A 13,514-nucleotide genomic window follows, 5' to 3' on the forward strand; every position below is an offset into this window, starting at 1 on the left:
ATTTCATAGATTTCATAGTTGTTAGGAGCTGGAAGAGACCTTACATATCACTGGGTTCAGCCCCCCTTCACTTCGGCAGGAAAGGCTACTGGGGTCAGATGACCCCAGAAAGATGGACATCAAGACACTTTTTGAAGATCAACAGGGACTGTACCACCCCTGGGGGGAGCCTGTTCCAAACCCTCACCACTCAACTTGTAAAGATGTTTTTCCTTATGTCTAGTCTGAAGCAATCTTCAATCAGTTTGTACCCATTATTTCTTGTCCTCCCCTGTGGGGCCTTGGTGAATAGTTAGTCCCCCAGACCCTGATGTACTCTCCTGATATACTTATAGGTTGCCATCAAGTCCCCTCTGAGTCTTCTTTTCTCCAGCCTGAACAGTCCAAAGTCTTTTCAGCCTCCTCTTGTATGATCTGGTCTCTAGGCCTCTAGAAAGATCTCTTGGATGTCTTGGAAGTGGGATGGCTGATCATTCTGCAGCTGGGGAACTTCAGCAGTTACCACAGTGGTGGCTGGTGCAGTGAAAACAAGAAAATTGGGGAGTAGATAATGTACATACTGTATGCAAATTACTAGGTCCCATGAGCATTCATTGCCTAACAATATATAATTAAATACAGCTTCTGGACCTGTGAAATTAGCAAGAAGTGGTGGGATCAGATCATGATGTATATCTGCAACAATCAGATAGAGAAGGAAAATATTCCTTGAGTTGTGTGAGGAGCTGGCCGCAGCTGGCCAATGTGGAAATACTAAAATAAGAGTTGCTTTGACACTGGAGTAAAGAAGGGTGGGGCTAGTCATGCTTTAGAAACTCACATTTCCAGATTGCTATTGATCAGTAGGCAATGCAATTTGGCATTGGAAATCTATAGTGGTGGTTATTATCATCCAAGAATCCACAGCCATTACATATATATTATGTTTTTGGACAACATACAGAAAATGAGAAAGGGATCTGGTTCAATGGGCTTCATGAGTTGTGTTAATGTGATAGATAGGACACACCACAATTCTGTCCACTTCCTCTACACACACACACACACACACACACACACACACACACACACACACACACACACACACACACACACAGACCCATAGCCTCTGAGTACATAAAGAGAAAGTTCTGTTTCCCCATGATGATGCAAACGTTGGTGGCTTACTGGGATGTTCTATTGACATTAACATAGAAAAAAAACCTGAAGCAGCATGTGCTTGGGCAGCGTGTGCTGCTAAAAAGTGGAGCCGGGCCGCTTGGAACTGTACTGCAGCGGCTGGCCAGGCTCTGCTCAGCAGGATCACCATGGCTGCAGTTCTTGGAGGCCCCTATGACCACAGGTTAGGCTGCTGACACCAACACAGTGCTGGCCCAGTCTCCTCTGCACCACCTGGGGCAACTTGCTGCACTCCCAAGTGCGTATGGCACAGGCGTTCCCCGGGGACGAGAAGTGATGGCACAAGGTGCACTGCCAATATTTGTTTCCTGGGAACTGAACATCCATACATGTCTGGATGCACCCATTGAGAGCAAATTTGTTCCTGCCATATGGCAGCCAGTGAGAGCTCTGGGCCCCACCAGGTGCTAGCCCCAGGCTGGCAGAGGGCACCAGGGTTAGAGCTGGACTCTCAGGGGTGAGGAGGCAGTTGTTTCCCAGCCCTGAGCCCCAGGTCTGGGAGAAAGTCCCATTCCCAGAGCTCTTTCCCAGACCCCTGCCCCACTGGCTGATTAGGGCAGGAGGGCTGGGAAAGTGTCCCCTCCCCCACAGCTCTTTTCCAGCCCCCTGCCCCAATCAGCTGGCCAGGACAGGGGGCTAGGAAATACTCCTCTCTCCTGCAACTTTTTCCAAGTCCCCTGCCACCCAGGGCAAGGGGCTATGAAACAGTCCCTTACCACACAACTCCCCTTCCCTGCTGCTAGCCACCCCACTGGTGGGACAGTTTCCAACCACCCCAGCTGAGTGAGAAATTCCCACTCGGCTGGGGGCTCACTGTCAGCTGCCCCACCAGCTGACTAGAGCAGGGGGCTGGGAAAGATTCCCCTCCCCCACAGCTGTTTCCTAGCTTCCTGTTCCAATTGGCTGATTAGTGGAAGAGGCTAGGAAACATCTGAAGAAGAAGAGATTCTTTCCCATCCTGCTGCCCCAGTTCCCTGGTGGGACAGCTGGCAGGAAGCCTACAGGCTGGGTGGGGAGACAGCCCTAGCCAAGGGCTCTCTGCTATCTGCCCCATTGGCAAGACAGCTCCCTGCTGCCCTTGACTGAGCGGAAAAGGAAATGCTCCCCAGTCCTGATGCTGCTCATCTCCCTGCTCTTATAGGAAGCTGGGAGTCCTTCAGTTCCAGGGCAGTTGGGAGCAGAGAGGGACTGGGTCCCCACGCTGATCAGCTCCTGGCTTCTGGGTAAAGGCAGGAGCTGAGCAGCATCAGGACCTGGCCCCCTGCTGGTGTGGCTGACCAGGAGCAAATTTGCTCCCAGTCAGCATCTACATGAGCCCTACTGTGCAGTGTCTACTTTGCAGTTAATTTAGTACCTGCATTTACAGGTACTGGCTAACTGCACAGTAGTTTATGTGCACAGTTATACTGTGATGCTTTATTGTGTAGTAGTGTGCAGTCTGTCTACTGTGAGTAAAGTGTCTTGTGTAGACGCGCACAGAGTTACACATTTTATTGTTATTGCTGATTGTGTTTTGCATAATATGAATGACGAAAAGGAGGAAATATTACCATCAGTATAAAACGGTTCTGGCTCTTTTTGAACAACCTGACAGACTGGCAATCACAAGAGTCACTGAAGTGTTATATACATGTGGGAGGCTGTGAGACAGAACATTTATGACATCAGTCATTATTGACTCCAAGTTGAACACGGGCCGACAATGCGAGGTCATGGTTGGCAGGGCTAACCGCACCTTGTCGTTCATCCACAGGTACATCTCAAGTAGAGCCAGGGAGGTGATCCTCCCCCTCTACGTGATGCTGGTCAGGCCACAGCTGGAGTACTGTGTCCAGTTCTGTGTGCCCCATTTCAGGAGGGATGTGGACAACGTTGAAAGGTTCCAGAGGAGGGCCACCCGCATGATCCGGGGACTACAGGGCAGACCCTACATTGAAAGACTGCGGGACGTAAACCTGTTCAGCCTTCACAAGAGAAGGCTTAGGGGGGACCTGGTGACTGTCTATAAACTCACTAGGGGGGACCAGAAGGGTTTAGGGGAGACACTGTTTCCCCTAGCGCTGCCTAGCATGACAAGGAACAATGGACACAAGTTATTAGAGAGTAGATTTAGATTAGACATCCGCAAGAACTACTTCACAGTTAGGGCAGCTAGGAGCTGGAACCAACTTCCTAGGGAAGTAGTGCTGGCTCTTACTCTGGGGATCTTTAAGAAGAGGCTTGATGCCTACCTGGCTGGACTCATTTGAGTCCAGTCTTTTTCTCCCGCCCAGGCGGGGGATCGGGCTTGAATATCTACAAGGTCCCTTCCGACCCTACTTCTACGATTCTATGATTCTATGATTCTATCTGATTTTTAGCTATGATTACAAATCCTTGGTGTTAAATAAGCCACCTCTTCAAAAGGCCCTTCCTGCATCCTCTGCCCAGATACATTCTGTCCCCAATTTCAAAAAGGGGTAGAGTGTTCCCTAAATGGGCTTGCTGGGTATGACTCAAACTCATTGAAAATTAGGTGTGGAAGGGACCTGAGGAGGTCATGTAGTCCAACACCCTGCTCAAACCAGAACCTTTCCTATCTATATCATCCCAGGTGAGTCTAAAAGAGTTTTTTTGCTTCCTGCAGGTTTTGTATGTCTAAAATCCTTCTCTGCACTGGTGTACACTTCTGTAGCTTATTCCTATCCTGTCATGTGATGTGCACTTTGACTCATAGATTTCTTGTTGAGTCCAGGGGTCACCCCACTCTGGGGAACACACGAGTAACCTTTTCCTGCTGGCCCACTCGTCCCTAGGATTGCCTGGATTCCAGCAGCACTCACATCCTAGTCTGGGGAAGGCACACAGAGCATTTCCATGGGCTAGGGTTCATTCCTGCAGGAAAATGTCTCCTGCACAAAAGGTCTTCCTTGTTAAAATGAGGAAGATCTTTATCCTAGAATTAGCCTGTTTCCTGTGGGAGAAACTTCATGGATGCTCCCAGTTTCTAGCAGGAGAGTAGCATTTCTTCTACTATCACAAGGAGAAATGCAAAGTGGAAAAATGTCCAGCACACCTACTGCCTAGGAAATGACCTGTTCAGCAGCACAGAAGCAGAGAGGGATCTTGGAGTGCTAGTGGACTCCAAGATGAACATGAGTTGTCAGTGTGATGAAGTCGTCAGCAAAGCTAATGGCACTTTATCGTGCATCAGCAGATGCATGACAAACAGAACCAAGAAGGTGATACTTCCCCTCTATTGGGCACTGGTCAGACTGCAGTTGGAATGCTGCATCCAGGTTTGGGCATCACACTTTAAGAGGGATGTGAATAACCTGGAGAGGGTCCAGAGAAGGGCCACTCATATGGTTAAGGGCTTGCAGGCCAAGCCCTACAAAGAGAGACCAGGGTACCTCTTCAGCCTCCACAAGAGAAGGTTGAGAGGCAACCTTGTGGCTGCCTATAAATTCATCATGGGGGTGCAGAAGGGAATTGGTGAGGCTCTACTCACCAAGGCACCCCTAGGAGTTACAAGAAATAATGGCCATAAGCTAAGAGAGAGCAGATTTAGACCAGACATTAGGAAGAACTTCTTCACAGTTAGAGTGGCCAAAATCTGGAATGGACTCCCAAGGGAGGTGGTGCTCTCCCCTACCCCGGGGGTCTTCAAAAGGAGGTTAGATAGGCATCTGGCTGGGGTCATCTGAACCCAACTCTTTCCTGCCTATGCAGCGGTCAAACTCAATGATCTATTGAGGTCCCTTCCAACCCTAACATCTATGAATCTATGAAATATAACACTTGTCCCTACCCAGACTTGGACTAATATGAAGAGAGGCTTTTCAAAAGCATATGTTGCAGGCATAGGAGCACCCTAGAATTATTACTGCAGAACTATTTGCTGGTATAGGTAAGCCAGTAACTTGTATACGCATTGTAGCAATGGAACAGTTCTGATCCAAAATTTAAGTCATTCAGGGCATGTCTACACATACCCCTTTTAAGTGGAATTAGCCTAAAATAGCCATTTATAAGGCACATTAAGGGTGCATGTCCACATGTGTGCACCCTTAATGCACCCAACTACATTTGGTACAGGTATAAAGCAGGTATCAAATTTAGGCATGATTAGCCAAGTCCCATTAGCCAACATGTAGGTGCTTAATGTGCATTAATGTGGTGTTCATCAATCAACATCACCTCATTAAAGTGCATTAGTGCATCTGCATGTGGGCTAATGCGACTTAGCTAATTTCACCTAAAAGTTAAAGTGCCTTAAGGTGCATTAGCGCATCAACATGTAGATGCATGCCTAAATCTCCTTAATGTGCCTTAAGCAAAGGCACATTAAGTTTAGGCACATGCAAATACACATGTAGGCATGCACTCAGAGAAGTGATTTAATTTGAACAGCACAAATTCAGGGTTGTTCCAGCTTGTGACAGCTTTTAGCAGTAAAATGTTTTGGTACAGACAGGACAAATCCAAACCAACCCTCCCCCCTCAAAAAAACCCCCCCAACAACACTTGTTTTCTTATTTGCCTTTATCCCTTATATCTCCCTTAGATCTCCTTGAGCTCATATTCCAGGTTTCTAAAAAAAGTCCTAAATTCTTTCTCTTGGGAAGACTACCTGGGTTTCATATTTATTCCTAAAAGTATTGATGACTAATCAATATGCTTCATCTTTATTATATAATGTTTTATAATTGAAGTCCAGCTGTTGAAAACAGTAAACAGCAGAAGACCAAAGTGAAGCCTGAGGGTAAGTTTGAGTTACCCAACTGTTATGCCTGAGCAATTCTATTCTATTATCCCATTTGGGTTCCTAAGTGGAATAGGATTGCCCTCCAGAAATGCACAGCCATTTCCTTATTTCTATAATGGGGACACTTATGCACCCAGAGGGCACATCTACACGTGCAATTACTTTGACTGAATAAACTCTGACACAGTTTGCACCAGAGTTTATTGCTCCCAGGCACCACATTTACACATGTAGATTGCTCCCAGGACTGCAGCACATTGATCTGGCTCAGCATGGGTGACTGGTGCTGCCTTACTTGAGGGAAGAGGGGGTCACGTTTTCCCCACTGTGACCAGTATCACCGACCGGGGGGTTCCCTTGTGGGTGATCCTATGGACTGGGGAAGGGGTTTCCTGGGGTCCCCCAGGCAATCTCACAATGGCCTATTGCTGCAGCCAATCACTGCAATTGCTGCAGCCACTTCCAGGAGTGGCTGCAGCCATTTCTGGGAGCAAGCACCAGCCGATCATAGCAGCCACTCCCAGAAGCAGCCACAGACCCTCCTGGAAGTGGCTGCAGTGATCGACCAGCACTTACAGGGTGGGCATTGGCACTCCCACCTGCCCCCCCCACCCATCGCCTAAGTGGTGAGCACAGCCAATCAGAGGGTGCATCGGCACTCCCAGGGGGTATAAGTGCATGCCTGTGCACTCCCTATGCATGGCCACTGTGGGTCAGAACAGCCCCAAATGGCAGGAGGCCCAGGGAGTCAGCTTGCTAGCCTGCGCTGCTCCAACCCAGCTCAATGTATTGTTGAAGGGCTGGCTGGGGCACAAGGGTGCTCCAATGTGGGGCTAGCTGGTAGGCAGCCCCCACATTGAAGCACTCTCATGTCCCAACGAGCCCTAGTCACCATCTACACATGTGTTATGGCACCCTATACAATGCTTGTAGCAGGGCACCAAGGTTAGAGAGCCTGAGAGCTGAAGAGAATATAAGACTGAACAATGTCCGGTAAATCAGTGAGGCTTGGGGCATGGTAAAGGGGTGGTTGGAGCCACACATAGCCCATAAGGCTGGGGTGCACTGGAACATGCATTAGCAGAACAGGGCTAATGTACAGGGGGAAAAACCGTGTTCAGGGAGACAAAGAGGCAGCCTCCCTATCATATGTATTTGAGATCAAAGATGTGGCAGGTGAGAATTAAGAGTGCTTTGTAGACAAACTGGACATGGTAAGGGGCACTAGGGGAGAGCATGGCGACCCTAGGATGCCCCTCCTGCTACAATGGTGCTGTAGGATAGTACTTGTGCTTACAAATACTAACCTATGGCAGTATTTTTTTAGTTTACTGCAGCCTGCACGTATAAGCACTGAGACTTTATTGCAGAGCTAATTAGGCAACTCCTCAACAAATGTCTTGTGTAGATGTGCCCAGAATAGGTAATAGAATTACTCCTACACTTCAGTGGTGGAACGCAGAGTGAGTCATGGGTGACTGGTGCCACCTTAGTCAGGGAGGGCATGTGCATCCTCAGTGACCAGTCAGCAATCGGGGTTGGTCCCCCACAGCCAATATCACCAACTGCAGGAGGGGGGGCTGTGGTAAAACTTACTCCATGGTAAGCAGCCGTGCTGTTCCTGAAAGTGGCCACGGTGCTTCTGGAAGTGGCTGCACCCTACATCTGGTGCTGCCACTCCCCAGCCAGTGCTTGCAGAGGGGGCACCAGTAGTCTCAGGGGGTGCATGTGCACCCCCTACATGTCACCACTGGAGTAAGTCTCCAGCTGTGCTTTGGACTTCCACAAAATTAATTGGATTCTGCCCTCTGCTTCACCTGCAGATGTCATACTTGTCATCCATAGTTCACTTATTCCTGACGAGCAGTTTTCATGACAATTGTAACCTGGAGAGAGAAAAGTGATCTCAGAGTGGGTGCAAGCCTATTTTATTGAGGAATTAATAAAGTTTTTAAAAAGTCAGTGAGTCATATTTGAACATGCTAACCAAATTACATAGTCCTCAAGCAGTTAGCAGCCAGGTTTGTAAAGTGAATCTATACTTGAATACCTAAATATCGTGGGTGCCTAAATACCATGTGTCTTACCATGTAAAAGGCCTGGATTATTATCTGCCTCAGGTTGTGCTCATCAACATGTTATAACAGTGTATGGGTTTTCTATTTTTAAATGGGTGTTTTATTTTTTAGGTCCAAGGATTCTTTGAAGTCCCATTTGCAGTAGTCTTTGAGGGGAATATCTATATCTTCTTGTCCCTTGGCTGAACTGACCAAAGTTGAATGTCCATTTTTACTCAATGCTGGTTCCCTTTACACTCTTTCCTCTTTGTCTAGTATAGCCTTAAGTTGAAGCTACTTTTTTCCATAAAGTGTCCTTCCATGGTGGTCTTTTTTTATTGTTTGGAACCAGCACAGTCTATATTAGCTTACCTCATTGTTAACATATCAGTGGTGTGATCCAATAGATGTGCCATGCTTATTAACCAAAAATTACCAAAGTATGTTCAATTTCTGTCCAAAGTAATTATTAGAAAAAAGGTTATGTTCTCTTGAAATGAGAACAACTTAAAACAGACAGCTGGACGTGGTTCAAAACATACATGGCTCAAACTAAAGGCAAAACTACCCACATCTTTATTATATCATCCCAAACACAATGCTTATTTTGTGAATTATCATACATTTTAAAGCAAAACAAAATCAAATCTGTCTAAAGATTTTATTCTTGTTCTATAATTTAATTGTTTTTATAGCCTTATCCCCTAAGCATTAATAGACATTAATAAAGTTCTATTCTTGCCTATGAAATCTAGGTAACAGCTGCAAAGCAAAAGATTCTGTTGTCTGCAATAAAGCCATACAGTTCTTAGCTGACCACTATCCAAAATTTAAAAGCTGTATCTGCACCAAGAATAATTCTTGTAGCATCAAAATGTTGCTTGAACAACAATGTGGCCTTAAGAAAGGTAAGCAATATACCAGATAGTTCAATAATATGCAATGTAAAGGGAAATGGAATCATGTATGAAATTTTTACTCTTCACAGTAAGAAAGTTACAGTTTCAAGTTCCTGTATGTGACTGCTACATCAAATAATGTCCTGCAGGCTTTTAATTTGTTTTCCTTTTTCTAAAATACTCACATGAATAAATATATATAGGAAAATAGTGTGGAAGATCAGTTTCAAAATTAACAGAAGTAAGATAAATCAGAGAAAACTAAAGATATTCAAATATAAGGCTGAATTTTTTTTTAACTTGACCTGATAAACCTAGCTATTGTAGCACATATAATAATATATGGGGTCAGATTCTGTGGTTCTTATTCAAGTCATATTATATTCAGTGGATGCAATTTAGCAATCTTTGATTTAAACTTCACTAAGTTAAAGAAAGATTTTAACTCTTTCTTTGAGTAAGTAGCAATATTTAGACAAAGGAAGGTTTAAATATTCTGGTCTAGAGAGATCTTTTAACCTAAAGATTAGAAGAACTCACATATGATATGTAAAATAGGTCACTGAATGGGTGGTTGTCAAATATCCAATAAGATTGATTGATTCTCCACTATGTTATATCAGTGTTACACTGGCATAACTCTACAGCATATCAGTGAAGATATAACATCACCAAGCTGCTGTAGAAGAGTAAAGTGGCCTTTTTCCCCTGTAGGAAAAGGTGGCAAATGAGTGATAAAGAAAATGTTAAAGGCCTAGTTCAGAATGCCTTACCAATAGGAGTGGGATTGTATCCTTATTGATTAAAAATATTAAATCAAATTCCTCCCTGGTATAATATAATGGAGCTGCACCTGGACTAAATTTTGTCTGCAGTTGATCACATGACATACACAGTAACTTCAGTGAGAGCATTTTCGTTACTACCCATTTTAAGTGCTAAACTAGAGTGTACATTATATTATGTGAATTTTTGTGCCTATCTAATAAATAGAAAGCAGGTGCCGTAATCTATAAGAATATGAAATTCTTATGAAGTAACATGTTATTTATCAAAATCCAAACAACTTAAATCATAATTACTATGGTAAGTTATTATATTAAAATTAGTACATTATAATTCTGTTTGTTTTACTAATAGCTTTGGAAAATAGCTTTTAACAGAATTTCTTTAGAGCTGCATAAAAGATAAATGTGTAATGTATATCTAAATTCAGATTTATTTTTTCAGAACATATGGACCCTTCAGCAAATTCAGATATCCAGTTAAACTTCACACTGCACACAAAGCGCAAAGACCTAAAACACACAGGTGAACGAGAAAATGACTGCAATATTGCAAAGCAAAGCTGTCGAGATGACCGCTACTGCTTTGTGGAGTATAAGAACTTCCAAAGGGTATGCAGGGCAGAGGTAGCAAAATGCAGTCTTCAAGTTGTTGGGAAACAATGTTTGTCTGCGTGGAAGAACCTGAGAAAAACAGTCTTAGGGAATTGCAGGTGTTCAGAGCCACTTCAAAAACGGTGTACTAAAATATGGAAAAGCATCTTTAATAACACCTGTCTACAGCATGCAAAGGAGAATATAGCTTTTGATGAAGAAGACTACGATGATGAGAGAAATCAGGACACTGATACAGGTTTGTATTGCTTTAGAAGTATGTTTTGTCATGCTATTCTGCTTACAATATGCATAATATGAATTATTAATAGAAATCATGTTTCAATCTAAAGTTAGATTTCAATAGTGATTTAGACTTCTGTGCATATTCCAGATAATGAAAAGACCACCAGAGAAGGCCATTTAGTGGAACAAAATAGCTGTAACTCTAGGCTGTACTAGGGAATAGAGAATCCATTATCATCTCAAGTTTCTGGGGCAGTTCACATATTGGATTATTTATTTGCAGTGACGTTTGAAAAAAGAGTATTTTGGGAACCTTTTTACATGCATGTGACTATCTGACAACATAACAATTAGCAGGGTAAACATAGCTTGGAATTGTGTCTTCATATATGTGTGTATGGAACCAAATCCAAAGGAATACGTATCCTGCCTAATAGTGCCTTTTCATGCCACTAATACAGTACTATTACTAATACTACTATAATACTATTAAAACATAACATAACATAAAGAACAGTAATACAGTTTGCATTTATTAAGGGGCAATATTATTAAAGGGGGGTCCATATATGCATAACAGTAGGTTCAAAAGCCATGAGAGTTCATGAGAGTTTGATTTTTACATGACCCGGGTTTATCTAGGACTTCCTGAACTTCCATACTCACAAACCATAAGCTCATAAACAGGGTAGTGGTGTTGGCAGTGGAAAGGAAAGCTCCTGTGCATATTCACCTTAATATCTATAAGTAAATATAATGTAGCCTTTATGGTTTCCAAACAAATTGACAATTTCTACTTGGTCAATCTTATTTGTTTTTTCTCTTTGCTTTTCTTTCTGAGCTGTTCCTAGCATGGCAGCCAATAAAGTGGTACATTAAAACTGACAACACAGTTGACACAGGGGATTTATTAATGCTGCATATGTTCTATATCCCATATTTTTTTCATTTAGATAATATTAACATGGAAACTAAATTACAGTGGAATTTATCTGCTCTTTCCAAACAAGGTAAGGCTCATTTATATATTCATTTATAGTTCTTATTTACTGTTTTTTTTCTGTCAGCCTATAATAATGAAAAATGCAGCTTCATATAGATTAAATAATAATGCCAACACTCAAAATAACTTAAAATTGGGGATTTAGTAAACTTCAAATGGCTTGCAGCTAAGTTTTTGCATACATAAGGATCCCAAAGGAGTAAAAATTCTAATCCCATTGAAGTCAAAAGTAAAACTCCCACTGATTTCACTGAGGATAGTGAAATACCATCCTCAAATGATGAGGAGGGCATAAATGCTTATTCACAGTTTAATTGAATTATTTTGAAAAGTCCCTCCAAGCTATTGAGATGTCCTTTGGCAAACTGCATTTCAGTTGATCCTTCAAACTCCCAAACAAGATCTAGTCCTCTCTCCTGATAGTACTTTCTTCAAGGAACAGTTTTCCTCTTGCACTCTTTTCAGAAGTAAATAGCCTGGTAAATATCTTCCCTAGAGTCTTTATGGAAGTAAATAGCGACCTAGTGTAATTCTCCCAGATATCAAGATTACGTAACAAATTAACCAAGAAATAGTTCAAGGTTGCCATTAAAATGTTACTGTTAGTTGCTATTTCAATATAAACCTTTTAGTAATGTTAATTTCTCAACACACTATTTTGCCTAGAAACTAAGCAATCAATCTCAATTTGAGATACTGGGTCTATTTTATGAGGTTTTGAGTGCTTTGAAACAATAATGAACTTAAGAAATCAGCATTGTAAATACCCTTACTGGGGTTTTATACAATATCAAAAGAGTGCAAGGCATGCCACAAGTACAATAAACAAAATCATTCTCTGACATGAAGTACAATCTATGGGTATAATCATGGCTCCAGTGAAATCACTGGCAAAGTAGAATAAAGATTTCAGTCTAAATAGCTTAATGATGAATGTATTATTGCAGAATTAAGGTTGCCTGCTGGTAAGATTTGTCCATCAGGTCTAGAAACACATGTTTAGCAACATTCAAGCACCTAGGCATCAGAATCAGAGGGTTAAGGTACTTGAACTTCTGAGAAATAAGGAAATGTAGAATTAAGATGCATACAGTACAGTCTTAATGCTGCTGCCCTTGAGCTAGTAATAGTCACTGAATTTTATACTCTTTAATTGCATTCACTGTGATATTTGTGTTGAACAGAGACAGATTACAGTGGAATTTGTTGGAGCAGTGTAGCATGCCCATCTGCTCATCCCCGCATTCGTCCCAGTGACATGAGTACCGGTATTTCTCATTTCAGTACTGACTTCTGTCAGTCAGCAGTTGGAATCGTTTTCTGGTTGTAGGCTGGAATGGCCTAGCTCACATCTGAAGTAGGCCAGCACTGAGGTGGGGCCCATCAACCTCTGCTGCTTCTTCTGGCTACCTGCCTGTGGATTGGTGCTGGCAGAGCTCCCTGTCTGCTAAAGCCCCTGCTACCCAGCTGGGGAAAAGTGTGAGCAGAGACCCCTCTCTGCCAGAACACCCAGTGCCTAGTTGTGACATATTGTAGGCCAAGATCCCCACTGCTGAATGCTGATGAAGCTACTGCTTCATGGGCTGAATTCAAAGGCTCCGTGGTCCGGATACAAAAGGGCCTTAGGTTTCCAAACCCTGTTATAAGTCATTGCAGGAACTTCTTGTGGTTTCATTGAAGTGAGGTGAGACGTGAAAGCGGTCTATAGATTTAATATGGGGAAGTGGCAATACAGTGTTAGATGACATCTCCTGGATAGGACTACGGGCCTATAACATTTTGTAGGTGTGGCATGTAGGCCAGATAGAGATAGATGTCTTTAGCAAAGACAAGCTCCTAGGTGCTATTGTACAGGTCTCAGGTGCTCAATTCTGTAGTCTTCTCTATCTGAAAGGCAGATGCAAGTATGTGTGTTATAGATACATTGGGTCAGTGCTCAAGTGATAAAATGTAGGTATATCTAAACTTCAATGACTGCACATTCTTCAGAAATATCTGAGCACC

General features: G+C 43.1%; 1 protein-coding gene across 1 annotated transcript in view; it reads left to right on the forward strand.

The window, feature by feature from the left end:
• Positions 1-13,514, forward strand: part of GFRAL (GDNF family receptor alpha like) — a 78,986-nt gene that overhangs the window by 24,975 nt on the left and 40,497 nt on the right. Inside the window, 3 exon segments of the mRNA XM_090043693.1 lie at positions 8,739-8,891; positions 10,113-10,520; positions 11,461-11,517. Of these exon segments, the coding sequence (XP_089899819.1) occupies positions 8,739-8,891; positions 10,113-10,520; positions 11,461-11,517 (618 nt within the window).

Source organism: Crocodylus siamensis, chromosome 1 (genome assembly GCF_052110815.1).
Source record: "Crocodylus siamensis isolate JL-2025a chromosome 1, ASM5211081v1, whole genome shotgun sequence".
NCBI lineage: Eukaryota > Metazoa > Chordata > Crocodylia > Crocodylidae > Crocodylus > Crocodylus siamensis.